The sequence below is a fragment of the Geotrypetes seraphini genome, chromosome 1 (genome assembly GCF_902459505.1).
Source record: "Geotrypetes seraphini chromosome 1, aGeoSer1.1, whole genome shotgun sequence".
Classification (NCBI taxonomy): Eukaryota; Metazoa; Chordata; class Amphibia; order Gymnophiona; family Dermophiidae; genus Geotrypetes; species Geotrypetes seraphini.
Window position 1 is genome coordinate 351,591,595 of NC_047084.1, and position 18,829 is coordinate 351,610,423.

The 18,829-nt window shown below is 41.1% G+C and overlaps 1 protein-coding gene across 3 annotated transcripts in view; it reads right to left on the bottom strand.

Moving 5' to 3' along the window:
• Nucleotides 1–18,829, bottom strand: part of COPS4 (COP9 signalosome subunit 4) — an 89,902-nt gene that overhangs the window by 35,356 nt on the left and 35,717 nt on the right. For 2 of the 3 annotated variants that reach the window (XM_033963944.1, XM_033963952.1), the window contains exons 3-4: nucleotides 12,874–13,025; nucleotides 2,093–2,196 (exon numbers count right to left, since the gene is read on the bottom strand). In XM_033963944.1, the coding sequence (XP_033819835.1) occupies nucleotides 2,093–2,196; nucleotides 12,874–13,025 (256 nt within the window). The remainder of the gene's footprint in view (nucleotides 1–2,092; nucleotides 2,197–12,873; nucleotides 13,026–18,829) is intronic. The other variant, XM_033963961.1, reaches the window with a different exon arrangement.

An 18,829-nucleotide genomic window follows, 5' to 3' on the forward strand; every position in this document is an offset into this window, starting at 1 on the left:
GTATGATTCTGTAGAGCGATGGAAGCTGCTTTAATTGCGTTCAGTTCCTGTTTAAGTTTGCAGAACTCCTCTTTAATACTAGCACACAGTGAACCTTAGAGGATTTAGGGGAGAGAGAGACTAGAGGGAGGAGGTTTTGTGGCTCAGTACTGCAGCTGCAGCTTCTCCTGCTTCAGGGAGGGAGGGAGGTTCCATGGATCAGGACTGCCGTCGCTTCTGCTTTGGGGCTGGAGGGAGGGTGTGTTGGTTCAGGACCACTGCCGCTACTAAGGGGGACTTTTCCTTTTTCCCCTGGCAATTTTTCTTCTGGTTGAGTGAGAGTGCCAGTTCCTGAATACTAGTTAAGTGAGATTCTACTGTATCACAGATGTAAAATTCTAGAAATAAAACTCTACTGAACTCGCCTCAAATAGAGATGTGCCATAGGAGTGACATGAGCTGTTGACTTCATATAGCCCAACATCCTCAACATTTGATCAGTTGATACATGCCGACTTCTTTCTTGCATCAAGTTGCAAAACTTTTGTTGTGGAAGAAAAGCAGTTGCTTGAGTCACATCAAGTAAGGCACCTATGTATGACAATAGCTATGTTTGACCTGGATGCAGTTTGGGATAAATTTATGATGAACTTTATATAATTCAATACCTAAATGGTTGAACACTACTGAGGTCTAGACGGGGCTCAGTGACAAAGTCAGATGAACTGGTGTCCATTTTCAGTGTTGGGAGGAAGCTTTGCTGATACAACAGAAATTCTTAGTGTCTCATCACTGGAAAAAGACCTGACCCAACAGTCATTTGTGCAAGACAGGTAGAGTGCGAATCTACCAACGGATTTCCTCTATGAATCAGAGTCAGAGTGCTCCTAGAATACTGAGTAAAAGCCAGGGTGGAGCATGGGTCTTGTGTATCAGCTGGATCACATCTGCCTTCAAAGTGATCATCAAAACTGCAGCATTACGTCATGCAAAAACATCTGCTCCTCAAAAGTTCTACATGAATTGTTCACCTGCTCTTCAAAGGCTGCCAACAACAAAAGAGTAGGCAGCATAACAGGAGTAGCTAATGTTCCTGAATACCTTAAAATACATCAGAACTGTGGTCTGTTGTACTCTCTCAGATGCAAAAAAAAGATAAGTATTCCTTGTGTCAAGGGGACTTCAAAGACGACAACAACTTCAGTGCCATGCTTCAATGAAAAGTGATGTTGAGAATGTGTTGATGATGGAGTGATAAAGAACAAAGGGTGGAAGCTGAGACAAAGAAGAAGAATACTTCCTCTTCTTCAAAAGAGAGTTGGATGATTGCTCCCAATGAGCAATGCTGATGTTTGATGTCGAGATTGAGATACTCTTGATGTCAAAAACCTCAGTATTTGATACATTTCCTGGACCAATGGAAACTAATGTTTCCAATGTTGATAGACCAGTCTTATGTTCAAAAAGTCTTTCATATTGCTTTTCTATCACAAATCTCTCTGATATCTGTGAATAGTAGGGTCCCAGGCACTGCAAGCACCAAGAATAGGTATCCATAATCGATATGGTCCTGTTGCACCAGGAACACTCTTGAAGATATTACGATAATTTTTTCGAATATATCTGAAAAGAAATAACCACAGCAAGATCAAATGACTCAGTGGTGACAAAAATCCCTCAAATGGCACTGGAGGCCTAAAAGCAGCCCACACTAATCTAACTTAAGACTCTCCCCCACACCTCCCAACGAAAATGCCTACTGAACTACCAAGGAACTCGTGAAAGTAAACCACATGACAATGATGGGACTTGCAGATGAAAAAAAATAAAAATCTTTGCAATGAGGTGACCCTGACACAAAAAAGGATCTGATCAGCTCCACAGAAAAGTTTAGGCTTAACCGGTCTTATATAAAAGCAGCACGCGGGAACAGATGTACATACATATACAGTGAGCCTACTCAAAACAGTTCTACAAAAGTTGCTGGAAGAGTATTTCCCATGCCAGGCTCTGTTGGTGACAATGAAGATTTAGAAGTCTTGCCTGTCCTTAAAGAAAAAGTAATACACACAATGAAATTCTGTGTTATTTAGGGGGAACAAATATTATTTACTTTTGTCCAGTTTCTAATGGGATTCCCACCAATACTTGTGCAGCATTTCTCCAGTCTTCTTCCTTCTCATAAATAGATGCTAGATGCTGACGTATGGAAGCCACCTGAAACAGAGAATTTTACACTGAAAAAAAAGACATCTTATTATCCCATAAAGCACAGTTACTTACCTGTAACTGGGGTTATCCGAGGACAGCAGGGAGATATTCTCACATGTGGGCGACATCATTCATGGAGCGCGATATGGACAGTATTAAAGTGTACTGCCATTTAAAAAAATTTTCAGTCTCAAGACTGTGCCTTCCTGCTCTCAATGTCAGCTCGCAGGACCATCAGTTCAGTTAAAAAAAAAAAAAAAAAAGGTAAATTGACAGCTAGGGGAGGTGGGAGAGTGGTGAGTGTATCTGCCTGCTGTTCTTGGATAACACCTGTTATAGGTAACTGTGGTTTATCCCAGGACAAGCAGGCAGGATCATAATTCTGAGTCTGGTAAAATCAAAAAAGGGTTGGAAGGAATTTGGCATCTAAACAGAGAATAAATTTTGCAGAACTGCTTGGCCAAACCAACTATTCCGTCTGGAATGATTCTCCAAACAATAGTGGGATGTGAAGGTATGAATTGATGACCAGGTGGCTGCTTTACATATGTCCTCAATGGGAGTAGCACACATAGATGGGCTACTGAAGTTGCCATTGCTTGTACTTTATGCAAAATGACACAACCCTCTAATGTCAGCCCAGCCTGAGCATAGCAAAAGGAAATACAGTCAACTAACCATTTGGAGATAGTTGTCTTAGTGACAGGGACTCCCAAGTCTATTAGGATCAAAGGACAAGAATAGTTGAGTAGAAGTTCTATGAAGCTTAGGCCAATCTAAGTAATAAGCAAGAGCATGTTTACAATCCAGTGAATGGAGTGCAGCTTCACCAGGGTAAGTGTGTGGTCTTGGAAAGACAACAGGAAGAACTATGGACTGGCTCAGATGAAATTCCAAGACAACCTTTGGGAGGAATTCTGGATGAGTACGATGAACTACCCTATCACAGTAGAATGTTGTATAAGGTGGATCCAATGACTCAACGGGCAGTTGTGATGCAGACTAAGAATACTACTTTCCATGTGAGATGTTTGAGAGATGAAGACACAAATAGTTCAAAGGAAGGCATCATCAGGGTTGAAAGTATAACATCAAGATCCCATGCAACTGAAAGGTGATAGGCTCCGGAGTATTCTAAGGAAATACTTTTTTTAGAAAGGGTGGTAGATGCATGGAACAGTCTCCCAGAAGAGGTGGTGGAGACAGAAACTGTCTGAATTCAAAAGGGCCTCGGATAGGCACATGGGATCTCTCAGATAAAGAGATAATGGTTACTGTGGATGGGCAGACTAGATGGGCCATTTGGCCTTTATCTGCCATCATGTTTCTATGTTACAACTGGTGGAGGCTTGATTGGTGATTTGGTATGAAGATATTTCGTGAATCTGAAAACTAAAGGGTGCGCTTCCAGAGGACGTAATAGGGCAGAGCACGGTATTGGGGTTTAAGAAAGGATTGGACAATTTTCTGCTGGAAAGGGGGATAGAAGGGTATAAATAGAGGATCAATGCACAGGTCCTGGACCTGTTGGGGCCGCCGCGTGAGCGGGCTGCTGGGCACGATGGACCTCAGGTCTGACCCAGCAGAGGCATTGCTTATGTTCTTATGATGATAAATGTTTTTTATCCAGAAGGGCATGAAAAGTTGAAATAGCACTAAGATGTAGTTTTGAGACCAGAGTCAGAGATGTATAGGAGGTAATCCAGAACTAATGAGAGAGGACAAATGATTGGATTTAACAAATCTGTATTACACCAGAGTGTGAAACAAATCCACTTAAAACGATAACAACTTTGTGTGGAAGGTTTTCTAGAAACTTGAATGATGGCCAAAACTGGTGCCAACAGTGGAAAAGCATCTATTTCTTGGAATAGAGATACCATGCTATGAGTGCTAGCAAATGTCGATTGGGATGAAGTAGGGATCCTTCGTTCTGTGTCACAGTGTTAGAAAGATTGGAAGTATGATAGGTTCCCGTACACTGTAAAGCAGGAGGAAAGGGAACCATGGTTGTCATGGCCATCGAGGTGCTATGAGTAACATAGTGGCTTGATCTTGATGAAGTTTGAGTAGAGTTCTCCCAAGTAGAGGAAATGGAGGATAAGCATAGAGAAAGTTGTCTTGCAAGTCAAGGAGAAAAGCATCAGGCACCAGATGATTGAGAGTGTAAATTCTGGAACAAAAGATCAGAAATTTGAGATTGTGGGGGAACACAATAGATCTACTTTTGGAGTCCCCCAGTCTTTGAATATTTAATGCAGAAGAGTTGAACTGAGTGACCACTTGTGAGGTTGTAGGAGTCTGCTCAACCTGTCCAAGACATTGTTTTCTTGCTAGATAAACTGCTTTGAAGAAAACATTTTGAAGTATTGCCTAGGACCAAATTTGAATTGCTTCCTGGCAAAGCAGGTGAGATCTTGTGCCTCTTCATTTGTTCATGTAGTACATGGCTACTTGGTTGTCTGTTCGGATGAGCACTACTTGACTAAAGCCATCCTGGAATGTGTGTAGAGCATTCTGGATTGTTTGGAGCTCGAGGAGATTGAAGTGGAGTGTTTTAACATGAATACTCCAACTGTTTTGAATATGAGGCCATCCAGGTCAGCTCCCCAGCCGTGCATGGAAACCTCGGTTGTTAACACCTTCCGATGCAGTGGAGTGTAGAACAGAAAGCCTCTGGAAAGATTGGTCAGTAATAACCACCACTGAAAAGACTGAAGAAGGACCAAGATTACTAAAATCTTTAGGAAGAGAGTTCTGGAGATTTGAGACCACTGGGCTGAGAAAGTCCATTCAGGTTCTCAGAGATGGAGACATGCAAATGGAATCACAAAAACTGTAGATGCCATATGACCTAGAAGATGCATCATCTGGCATGCAGTGATGTATTTGAGACTGGAGACTTTCTGGCAGATCTAGATCAAAGTGTCTAGCCTCTGCTGCAGAAGGCACAAGCATGAATGGTGCCTAGACTTGCTTCAATGAATTCCAGAGTTTGGGTGGGCTGCAAGTTGACTGCAAAACTGAGAATTTCTAGAAGACAGAGTGGAATCCATGGCAAGTTGAGCAGCTTGAGGTATTGGGGCCTTGATCAACCAATCGTCCAGATAAGGAAACACATATGAAAGCCACAAGAGCGGAGTGCAGCAGCCACTATTACAGTAGACTATTAACTGGAACTCAATTAACCAGAACTCTCAAGCAACTAGAAAAAAAATCTAAGAAATACTGTAATACTTTAAATAAAAATGGAAAATAAAATCAATTTCAGGCAAAAATTTTAATGTAAACTTGGCACGCCACACCCAAGTACATTCATGCTTTGCCTACCACATATCCAGTAGTTTGTTTAGAACAGTTGATGGTATGGCATAGTATTAGTTAGGCCTATTTTTGATAGTAACTCTCAAGCAACCAGAAACTACATTTATCCAGAATCTATCAATCCCCATGGGTTCTGATTAAATGAGAATCTACTGTGCTAAACATTTTGTGAGCACTCTGGGTGCCGAAGTCAGACCAAATGGAAGCGGTGTGTTCCTACTCAAAAGTGAAGATACTTCCTATGGGCTGAGAGGATGGGAATGTGTGTGTAAGCTTCTTTGAGGTCTAGAGAACAAAGCCAGTCATACTTTTCTAGCAGTAGTAACAGGGTTCCCAGAGAGACCATGCAAAATTTCTCCTTTACCAGATATTTGTTGAGAGCTCAGAGGTTTATGTTTATTAGAAGCTTCTATACCACTACTGGGGAGCCAATTCAGAGTACTTTGCATGAGCTTCAGTAAAGGTGTTCTAATACATGAGCTTTGGTACAGGTGCTACATGAGTTAAATATATATATATATAAATGTATATCTTACCTATATATAACCATCTATGTACACATAGTATTATAGTTTCTGCATATCATATATTCATCTTTCTTTGTATTATTCACGAGTTCACCCTTTCATATTCCAATTAGGTAGCAGCCTGTGAGGTCTAGGACTGGCAAAAACCTTCAGTCTTTTTCAGTATGAAGAAGTATTTGGAGTAGAATCCTTGGCCCTTTTCCTGCAAGGGAACTTGTTCTATGGCACTGAACTGGCGAAGGGTGAAGATCTGGTGAAGGAGGGTTTTCTGATGGTAGGTGAAAATTGACTCTCTCGGAGGATGTTTTGGAGGGTTTTTCTGGAGTCAAAGACCATATCCCTGCCTCACTATTTGCAGAACCCAATGATCTTTTGTAATCTTTTGTAATGATCTTTTGTAAATAGTTTGTAAAAATAAGTCAGGCGGCTTCCTGCAGGTAGAGTGTAAGGTAGAGGCAGGAATACCCTGGTTAAGTTCTGGTTAAGGATTGCTGGGACTTTTGCTAAGTCTGGGATTGAGATTTTTGAGACCTCTGTTGTCTGGGATGTCTGTTGATACTCTAGAGCAGGGATCTCAAAGTCCGCAATCCAGTCGGGTTTTCAGGATATCCCCAATGAATATGCACTGAAAGCAGTGCATGCACATAGATCTCATGCATATTCATTGGGGAAATCTTGAAAACCCGATTGGATTGTGGCCCTCAAGGAGGGACTTTGAGACCCCTGCTCTAGAGGATGTATGTGGTTGAGCGCATCTCCTCTTGCTGTAGTATGAGGAGCATCTAGGAGTATAAAACCTCTTAAATGTCTGAGGTGAGAAGGATAAGGTAACCATAGAGTCCTCATATCTCTTAATTTTTTGTGATGCCTCCTCTATTTTGTCTCAAATAGGTCTTCGACAGGGAATATTGGCCAAACATTCTTGTACATTGGCATCTAGGTCGGACATGCCCGTTTCCTCATGGCTACAGACACTGCTGATGTTCGTGAGCACCAAAGACTGAATATGTGTCATAAATATACATTTTTTCAAAGAGATCATTGGTGATGATCTGTGGGTATGTATTGTTCATGATGAGAAAGTTTCTGAAACTGATGTAAAAGTTATAGCTGGAGTATCCTACTACACAGCATGGAGCTTTGGATAATCTTTCAACCAAATTTGTCTAGAGCTCTACCCTCTCATTTAGGTGGGCTACTGGCATTAAGTCCTGGAGCTCTTAACTTTCTTCAATGCAGACTCAACTAGCAGGGACAGATGTTGCAGTTGAGGTCTATCAAGCCCTGAACAGGACTGCACCCTGTCTAATGTGTCTAATTTACTTGTTGCTGCTGGGATTAAAGTGGTGTTTCTCATTTCTTAAACACTGCTTCTTTCATTAGATTATGAAAGGGCAGTTTTAAGCACTACAACGAACCCATAAACTCAACTCTGGATTTTGCTTCAGATTCCATTTTATTGGGGAGAACATGATCCATCTGCCTGATAAAAGTTGTGAATGACAAACTTTCAGGCAGTAACCTTCTGCGAGGTGGGGGCGATGGATCTGATGGAATTCCATATGATTCTTCTGCAGAAAGGTCTGTATAGTCTGAGGAAGAGGTGGTATGACAGGTTAGAGTTATACTCTTTGATGTCATGTCTAGGAGATGGTGAATGATCATCGAGGGATGTTCCAGGAAGTCTTATGTGGAGAACATTAGCTATTTGAATGGGGAGATTGCACCCTGGAGGCTTGACAAGATGTTTCTCAACATCGAGTCGATGAATGTCTGGAACAAGAAGTATACTCTCTAGAAGACAAGCATCCTTTTAACGCTGAGAATTGATGAAGTGGGGTCCAATACCGAGCCCTCAATGGCTGCTGAGGGTGTTGCTCAGACTGAGCCGACATAGGATTCAGGTACCGGCTTCCACGTATCCTATTACTGAGGCCCTCCAGATGAGGCCCTGAGCCTGCTAGCCCTGAAATTGATATGCTGGGGGGAGGGGGGTGCGAAGAGGTGCCAGTGTTGGCTGACTGCCGCAAAAGGCACATCCTGTCAGCATCTCTGCTCCTCGCCGGCATCTCGGAGCACACCCGACTCTTGTCACATCACATAGTTTGGGATACACTGGTTTATAGGAAATTATATAACAGGTACTCTATACAAATGGTTTGTTTCTTATTTTGATAAAAGTATGCTGTCAGAATAGTTTTTACACTCCAATCAGTTTAGCTTATGGAGTCCCTCAAAGATCCATTCTGTCTCCTATACTCTAATCATTTTATGGCACCTCTACTTATGCTGTCTCAGTCTATTGGATTTGTCCCTTATGCATATGCAGATGATATACAACTACAGTAGTTCATCAGATTGATCCTTTAAACCAACAAGACATTCAAAGCATTAATCTAAAACTGGAAAAAATTATGCAATGGCTCAAGACAACTAATTACTTTATCTCAAATTCAAATTGATGCTTTTTAGTATCAATCTTGTCCTTATCTACCTCATGCATACTTCTATTCCGTTATCAACTTAAATTCGAATAATGGGTGTCAATCTAAACCCAAAAATTAGTCTACCAGTTACAAAATGTTTCTATAAGTTACGTCCCAATATGACTGATATCTTCTCTCTCAGAACCATCATCACTTAATATTCTCATCCATTCTGTTATTATTGCTTATAACTTCTGCAATAGCCCCTATTCAGGAATTCGACAAAAAAAGACAATCATCATCTTCAATTAATACAAAATATAGCTATAAAATTAACCACTGGTTAAAAGAAATATGATCATGTCACCCCTTTGCTAAAAGCTGCTCATTGGCTTTCCGTTAACTATCAAATAGCATATTAAGATACATCTACTAACATTCAAAAGCGCTCATCTGCTATTTTGGAATGTATTTATTTCCCTATAAATCACACTAGAAATTTACGCCCTTCCTAATAATCCCTCACCTAGACAAATATTCTACAATCTTAATCTTTTCAATAGCTATTCCAACTCTATGGAATGCTTTAACACTCCATCTCAGGTCTGAACTATCCCTAAATAAAAACTTATGCTTTCTGATGTGTTCATTTCTACACCTTCATTTATACAAGGGTACATCAAAAAGTAAAGACAAAATACATTTAAATAGCTTTAAAAGAAATAGCTGAACAATTGAACATATCACTTTTCCACATAGTCCCCAAGCAAGATGACACATTTGTTGTATCACTCAACTATCTTATGCATTTCTGCAGAGAGGTAGTACTTTTTTGGCTGCTCCCGAATCCAGGTGAGCATCGCTTCCTTTACTTCATCATGCTTTGACTTTTGCTCTCTGGGTTGCAGTGATGCACCCATGTTTCATCGCTGGAGACAATTCTCTCCAGAATACTCAGATCTTCTTCATACCATCTCAACAAATGAGTCGCGACCTCCAAACACTATTGCTTGTGCAGATCAGTAAGCTGTTTTGGAACCCATCATGCGCAGACTTTCCTGTATCCCAAGCTAACATGTATTATGGCAAATGCGGATCCAAATTTGTAGCCAATTGAGACACCATCCATCAGTCTTCTCTAATCAAGGTTTCCGCACTGTCAATGTGCTCTTGTGTGCATGATATTGATGGGCAACCAGAATGACTTTCATTGGTTACACCTGTTCTTCCTGCTTTAAACCTTTTTACCCTCTCATAAAGCTTTCATTGATTTATGGTGCTAGGTCCATACTGAGTCAATATCAGACGTTCTCATTCCCTCTGCCCAAAGAAAGCGCACTACTGCACGTTGTTCTTCAATGGTGCAATCTTGCAAAGGAGCATCCATGTTTCTGACCTCATGGCTGCCATGTGACTAAAAGCATTGCACTGTGCTTGGATGAACTATCCAACAGGCAACGTACGAGTACATGTGTTGCATTTCGCTAGCTCTTTTCTAGTTATCATGTAATTTAATAATTGCCTTTAATTTTTGATTCGCCCTCATATAAATAACTTTTTGATTTTTCACAATCACTTCACCTTTATGCTCTCCAAGTTATTCCTCTGCCATCATAACAACCCCATTCCCCCTCCCCCACCTTTTCTGTCAAATAATGGAGTTTTCATCCTTATTTTTCCCTCTCGTTTTTCTTTTGTCAGAGTTTTGTCTGTACATGTTAGTTTGTATTTGTTTTTATGATTTTTATATATTTTATTGTAAATCACTTAGACATTTTAGATAGGTGCTATATCAAAATTTTAATTTATGATTTCAGAATCACAGCTCTTTTATTTGGTCCTGTAAAGACAGTACAGGTACCTATGGTATAGTCGATACAAAGAGCATGGACAGTGGCTGGTGTTGAGGTATTGATGACATAAATGTTGAGGCATACCTCTGGGGGAATGCCAGTTGTAGAGATTGTGATCGAGCCTCAGTATGTCTACACTTTGCATGCATCGATGGTGTAGGCACTTTGGACGATTCAGAGGTCTGTCTGAAAGGGGAAGGATGTCTATGCTTCTTAGCCTTTTTATGAAGTTCCCTTGATGAAAGCAAAGGAGACGAAGCAGTGGTTGTCCGAGGAATCGATGCTCTCAGTGTCGACATCAAAGATGGTTATCAACATCGGTAGACATAATCAATGTTCCTGGTGTTCAAAAAAATTTTTGTATTGGGCTTGTCTGGCTTTCAGCAACCTCTTTTGAAATTTAGAACAGAGGATGCAGGAAATATCTCGATGTTCAGGACCTAGGCATTGTACACATCAATTGTGTGGGTCAGTTGCCGATACAGTCTGTTTGCACTGCGTGCATTGCTTAAAACTGCTTGGAGCCTTAGACATGGAGGTGAACACCACCAACGCAAGTTCAAAAGACTCAAATGGTCAGGGAGCTTGAGTTAAAGTTATCCCAAAAACGGATCAATGCTCCTGGCCCAAAAACCAGAGGAGCCTGAAGGTACCAAACAAGTTGTGAAAAAAACAACAAAAAAAAATGTTAGAGAACCACCAACAGAAAATACCATAAAAGGTAAAATTATGTAGGAAAAAAAACCATAAAACAGGAAGGTAAAATTTCAAAAAAGTTTGATGAACTTGGAGAAACTCCAAAAAACACAGATTCTTAGCTTCACGAAAAACTAAGAACTGATGACCTGCAAGTAGACATCAGGTGGGAAGGCACTATATGGTACAGGCAGTCTAGAGCCTTTGAAAAAATTTTTAGTGACAGTACACTTTAATATTGTCTGTACCGGGTTCTGTGGATGACTTCACCTACATGTGAGAATATACTGCGTGCTTGTCCTAGGAAAAATGTCTTGTATATGCTTTTCAAATTCTTAAGTGATACTAGTTGAGGAGAGATTTTTTTTTTAATCAAACCTCACCAAAAGATGTGGAAACAATTGTGTTTCTGTCTAATCATTTTGTCTGTGAGCAATTGGTATTTTAGGAGAGGGATATAAAGAAGCTAGCAATTGGATATCTTGCACACCACCACTATTTGATTAGGCCTGGCCCTTAAATGTTCTCCTTATGTCAATATGAACACCTAATTTATGAAAAATCAGTTTTTCCTGTTTTTAACCAAGCACTTGCAAGTATTCAGAATTTCAAATTAGAGTATGACATATGGACAAATTTGTCCCAGTAGGAACTCAATTTCCTCCTCCCCCATGAGTTTTGTCATTGTCCCAGTTCCATTTCTTTAAGCTCTGCCTTAACTGCACAAACCTTATGCAGATGAGGACAGAGCTTGCAGGAATGGGGTAGGGAAAGGGGATAAAAAACCTCACAGGGACTGGACGGGAAAATGAGTTCTCGTGGGGACGGAGAAAAATTTGTCCCTGTGTCATTCTCTATTTCAAACCTAGTATAACCCTATTCTCCCACAGAAGATGGTTCAAAAAACAAACAGCATTGCTGTTCCATGCCAGAGAGACAACTCAGTTCTCCTGTTCACTATGAGAGTTAATTGGAGCTATCCATTATGGAATTGATTCCCTAAAGCCTTCTCCCATTTCACATCTATAAGATTTAAAAAAAAAAAAAAAAATTGCAATTATTTTCAATTTTTTAGATTATAGTTTTATTGCATTGTAAACTGCTGTATTACACTATTGTGTATCAAGTCTTAATATCTTGCGAATATCTTTTCTAGTAGATATGTGTGTCATTCTGGCTAGACGGGCAATCTTCCTATGCTTGCGAGCCATGCAAAAGGAATCCATTCCAGCTTTTCATCTGTCCAGTGTGAAACACCTATTACACTAGAATTGAAATGATATAAAATACATAAATCAGGCACTCAGATCAACTGGGTCAAACCATCTGTGTTCTCAGCCTGACTGCAAGAAACACCTCTACATTTTGGGATTCTGTTCCCCTTTTAGGCTTCCAACTCAATCAGATTCAGCTAGAAAACCATGAAACTTTATTCACACTTACTAAGAATTATGCCCTTATTTTACATCCTTCTTCTAAATTGGTCAGCACATTACAGCAATAGTCCTGGGCCTGGAGCCAGTCACCAGGGCTCTCTCTGCATACACTGCAGTCATGGGTGCCCCTTAACAAGGGACTAAGAACATTGCCTCTACAGAATCCCCATTTCACTAACCTGGAAATCATAACCAGGTTCACTGCAAGGAAGCAAAAGACTATACCAAGCAGCAATGGGACAAGCCAGTGAACATTTTAATCTAAATAAAAAATACAAAAGTGTACATATTTTACTAACAATCTGGTCAAAACTTCATGGTTATTTCCATACATAAAAGCGTCAATGTGCTCTGCTTATATTGCAAACCTGTAAAATATTTTGTTTGTTAATTAGTATTAACCATTTATAAATCTTCTCACCTGCTCCTCAAATGAAATTACTCTAGGCTGGATTTTTTCCAAAGTGAAGTGATAAATTTCTTTTGCAGTGCCATCGGGCAGACTTGGGAGATGTGTGCAGAAGTCTGTCAGTAACTGCCGTGAGATTACCAAACTGACATTCTCATTCACCACTGATTTCCAGAGAAAGAGAGAGAAAAGGTGTCAGTGCCAGACTTCTGTAAATCCTATATTCAATTGCAATTCAGAGCAACTCTTATTAATAAAACAACTCAGCTAGCAGTTAACATTATAGCAAGCCCTTTTGAAAAAACCCAAACAACCCCTTTTACAAATACAAACTAAATACGACACCCTTCTACTTACAACACACTCTACGAAAGGAGGACAGGTTAAAGATAAGTGCTCAAATCTCCCTGCATTGCTTAAGGCTTTAACATTTCCTCAATGTGAAATGTTTTTATGCCAATGAGGTGACTAACCCCAGGTAATTTTCCCACACTTTGTTTCATTCAAGGTGGTGTGGGTGGGGTTCTGAGGCTTTTTTCATCACATTGACTTTCTAAGATGTTGATTAAGATGATTATTTACTGACCTCAACCAGACTACAAAACCTTCAAAAAAGAAACAAAAACCCTACTTAAAAAAAAAAAATACATTAAACCAAACACAGCCAGATCTATCCCAAGCATCACCTGCAATACTCTCCAACCCTCGCAACTTAGAAACTGTCTAGACTACTACTAATGTACTTCTAATTTCTTATGTAATCCGCCTTGATCCACAAGGTAATGGCGGAATAGAAATCACTAATGTAATGTAATATAATTAAGCCTTTGCATTGACAGGGATTTGGGCATTTATTTTTATCCTGCCCTCCTTTTCGTACAGTGTGTTGTTAAGTAGAAGGGTATCGTTTTACAAACTTATATAATCTAAATATTCTGACTCATAAAAATCCCAATAGGGGGGGTCTATATGTTACTAGTGGCCAATAGTAAATGTATGAATGAGTATAATTTCTCTGACAACTAATTTTCAGTAGTACTATAAGGATACTATCAGCAAAAATTACTTTAAATGCTTCAGTACTATTCTTACAGTGCCTGAGTAGCATTAGATAACCATTACTGCTCATGCTTCATCCATGTGCAATGATGATATTCAGCCACTATACATATTAATACCACCTACCAAATATTCTACACATAAAGTCAGTGTTACTGTCCACGTGTTAGGTTAATTTGGTTTTCTATTTTGCCTTTACCTAGATCGAATTATATTCCAAAAAGTTGGTACAGTTACCCAGGAAGTTACAATGGACAGTTTGACATGTACATTCAATAGAGTTGCAAGTACAGGTAGATCAGTACAATTACTAATACAGTTAGGTCATAGTTACAAGTTCAAGTAGGTCATTGTTGGTTCATCGTTACGTTCCAGGAGTTGCATTAGACAGTTTAGAAATGGGCTTTTACAATGGAAGATTATGTTCTTACCTCGATAATCTTCTTTCCATTACAAAAGCACAGGTCCTGAACCTATGGGTAGTGCATCTTCACCCATGAGTACTACAGAAAGCATCAACTACATTTTCAAGTATACCCCCCTCCCCCCGCACCACCGGGCACTGCCCTCTCTACTCAATTTGTACCAAAGCAAAGATAATCCCTGAAAGAAGGAGAAACAATAAGGAGAGGGACAGGGAACTCCCCGATCAAATACTTTTGATCTACTCTGCAAGAAAACATTGCTTATTAACAAATGCAACAAAGCAACAACAAGGCAGAACAAAGACCACCACCTACCTGAGTGAAACCAGCACAAACTCTTGTTCGACTCAGTCAAGAGCAATCCTGTATAGACACGCCTGTATTTCTGAAGTCATAACTTCGTATTGCTTCGTTTGAGTGCCATTAGACAATCCTCTGCAGAAACATACCTGTCTGAAAACTGATAGGGTGGGGTTTTAGGAATCATATGCTTTTTTGCTGTTAAGAAGATTATTGCGGCAAGAACCTAAACTTCTGTTCCAGTGCAAAAAGCACGAGTCCTAACCCTGTGAGACATATCAAAGCAGTCCCCTGAGATTAGGGTGGGAAAAACGAACCTTCAGCAAGCACTGTGGACCCAAAAGTGAAGTCCTTTTATGCTGTCAAATACACTCTGTAAAACCTAGTAAAGTTATGTAGAGTAGACTATGTACCATGTAGCTGCCCTACAAATCTTGTCAGGTGGTACCATCTTGTACTCCACCCAGGAAAATGCCAACCATCTGGAAATCAAGGTCTTAAAGAGGCCGGTCTTTTTCTCTGGTTCAGACTCAATAAGACAAAAAGATGATCTGAAAGTCAGAAATCATTTGTCACTCCCAGGTAACAAAGGAATACCCTTCTGACATCTAGGCGGGCTAGTACTTTGTCCTGCTTCTTTACACCTGTAGCCTGAAATGCCGGCAATTGAACTTTCTTGATTCAATGGAATGCCGACACCACATGAACCATATGTAAGAACACTCCCAGGTCCGTGATTCTGAGGAATAGTTCCCTGTATGACAAGGCCTGGAGTTCCAAGATACTTCTAGCTGAAACGATGACTATCAGAAAAAAAAAGTCTTTACAGTGAGATCTGACAGTGTAGCCATCTGCAAGGGCTCGAACAGGACCTTATTTAGGGCCCTCAACATGAAGTTAAGGTTCCATGAAGGACAAGCTTAATGCACAGGCGGACGCAACTGCACTGCTCCCTTTAAAAATCTGGAAATATCAGGGTGATTGGTTAAGGGACCTCTCTCCAATCTAACTTGAAAACAAGAGACTGGCCACCTGGACCTAAAAGGAACTAACCACCAAGTCTTTCTCTAGACCCTCCTGAAGGAATGAAAGGATTGCTGCTATCGGGGCCTGAGGCGCCTGGGTCAACCGGAATAGGCCCAGTAGCCTTAGGCCCCTCCTATGGGCGGAGCCTGAGGCACATGGGCCGGGTTGGGGGGCTCAGGGGGGGCATTTGTGGGAGAGGGGTGTTGAGGGTAGGAGGGCTTGGGCTCCCTCTTGCCCCAATCTTAGTAGGGGGTTCAGGGTGCTGCGGGGCAAGAGGGCTTGGGCTCTCTCCTGCCTGGATCGTTTTTGGGGGGGGGGTGTGGATTCTGTAACTGGTGTTCTTTTTGACAGACACCGGTTACAGAATTCAGCTTTTAGGCGAAGGGCTGGCTCCTCCTTCACCTAAAAGCCCTTGTTTGGGCGTTTGGGACTTAGGCTTTTTTTAGGTTGATTATATGGTATAAGTTTATATATAGTGGTGGTCTGGGCGTTTAAACAGCTGAACGTAGAGGCAGGCCATTATAAAAAACAAAACAAAAACAAATCTCCTTTTGGACTTTTGATAACGGACATTTTCCCTGCTTTTATTTTCAATGTTTAAGGCCTTAGGCCAAAAGGGGACTTAAGACGTTTTTTTTTATTATGCCCCTCCACGTATTTGATATCCCGCCTATCATTACATCTAAGCAGTTTACAATAGCTTATTACAAAGTTAAAAATAAAGGGATTAAAAATAAAAACGAGAGAGTAGGACATGGGTGGGGAGGGAAAATACAATATTTTTAAAAAATGGGAGAGGGTAAAGGAAAAATACTGCACTGTCTAAGAAAGGAGAATTCTTAGGAAGTAAAGGTATCCTTAAATAGAAAGGTCATGTGCATAGAAGCATAATAAAAGGGACTTGGAGCCAGCCATTGGCAGTGCCTCCATCCCGACTCTTAGACTGCTTGTGTGTGTTTACTGTGTTCCATTCCTACACAGCTGGCCTTCAGTTTTAACAGCACACTCTTGGTGCCTTCTTACCTATTGATATAAGTCATTGCTGTGGCACCGTCCAAGAAGATGGACTGCTTTCCCTTCCAGGGTCTCCTGGAAAGCCCATAATGCCATTCAAATGGCTCTCAGCTCCACTCTGCCATTGGACCACTCTCTCTGCGAATGCTCCCAGCGGCCCTGGACAAGATATCCTATGTAATGACCTCCCCAACCATAAAAAGCTGACATCTGTAGTCCAGATTACCCACATTACTATGTGGAAAGACACTCCTTTGGGCACTGTCTCCAGCCTTAGCCACCACCGCAAATTCCGAGAGGCTTCCACTGTCCACTCCAAAGGCATCTGTGGTGACCAGCATGACGGTAGTGCACTCTGGAGAGATTGGAGATGAACTTTCACCCATGGTACCACCTCTCTTGTCACCACCATATAACCCAATAACTACATAATACGTCATGGGAGCAGGCATTGCCAGAATCTCTAGTATTTGTCACCACTTTTGTTTGCAAACCTCTGGAAGACAGACATGGCCCTCTGCCATGTTGAAAACAATCCCTAAATACTCCAAGAATTGTGAGGGATCCAGATAACTCTTTCGGAAATTGATGATCCAACTTAGGTCCTGGAAGAGGTGGACCACTTGCATCACTTCCTTGTGGCCCTCTGCCAAAGACGTAGACTTGATGAGCCAGTCATCCAAATATGGATGAACCTGAATCCCGGATCTGCATAAATATGCTACCACCACCACCATTACCTTGATAAATGTGCACGGCGCCATTGCTAATCCAAATGGAAGCGCTGAGAACTGAAAATGTCTCTCCAGCATATGGACTGAGAAATTCTTCTGCAATCTGGAAAAATGGGGATTGTAAATAAGCCTCTGACAGATTCAGAGAGATATAGCAACAAAGGAAATAACTGATTGTACCATTTCCATATGGAACAAGACTGAATTGATCAACTTGAGATCCAGAATTGGTCTCCAGTCATATGAATCTATTTTGCATAATGAAATATGTAGAGTATCTGCCAAGCCAATTCAGCATCAGGAACTTCTTCCGCTGTCTGAATCTGTAGCAGCTGCTGCACTTTTGCTCATACTCTAGTTTTCTCCAGTCTCCCAGCAGGAAAGTATATGCAAAAGTCTCAAGGAGGCTGAAAAAGCTTGAGCTTGTAATAATAATAATAATTTTATTTTTATATACCGCAATATCATAATCCTCTTGACTGATGTCCAGCACCTGCTGGTCTGTGCAAATCTGTTCCCAAGCTTCCCGATAAGCAACAACTCTCCCACATATACGAGGAAGATCAGAGAGGATTTGGCATCATGGCTGCTGAACGGACACCTGATGCGGCGTTTCAACCCGAAGGACCAAACCTCTGCCTAGACCTTTGAAATGACCTCTGTGTAGAGAAACTTGCCGAAGACCGTCAAGACTGCCTGTAGCCTCGAAAGGAGCTACAACTTAATCCTCTAGTGAACGTAGTTTGCTATCTGGGAGATCATAAGGTTGTCCAGCCTTTTGCCAAAAAGCATCCGCCCCTTAAAAGATAGCTTGCCCAACTCGGCTTTAGAATCCAAATCTCCCACTTTCTGATCCAAAGCATCCTGCAGGTGGAAACAGAGTAAGCAGACACTTTACTCAGGACTCTAAACACGTCATACATAGAATCTGCAACATAAATCTGGGAGTATGCACTTGCCTCTGAAGTCTGAGCCTGGCATAGAATTTTTTGGTAGGTGCATATGACAAAGGAACCTACTGCCGCCTTAAAACCCAAAGCCAAGGCCTCAAATTGCCTTTTGAGGATCAAATCTAGCCTGCTGTCCTGCGCATCCTTCAGGACAACTCCACCTACACTGGGAAGAGAAGTACACTTCGTAACCTGTGCTATCAAGGAATCCACCTTAAGTGGCGCAAACACAGTTGCTGGAAATCAGAAGCCATGGGGTATAGCTTTGCCATTGCCCCAGCCCCTCTGGCATTTCCCAATGCTCCATCAGCATCATAGTAATCTCAGGATGTGAAGGAGAAACATGGACTGGGTCTTGGAGCTGCTCAACAGCGAGCGCTGTGTAGGAGCAGATTGTGGAATATCTAAATCTAATTCCCATAGAGAGACTGCAATGACGTCATTTAATTTGGCCAGCTAA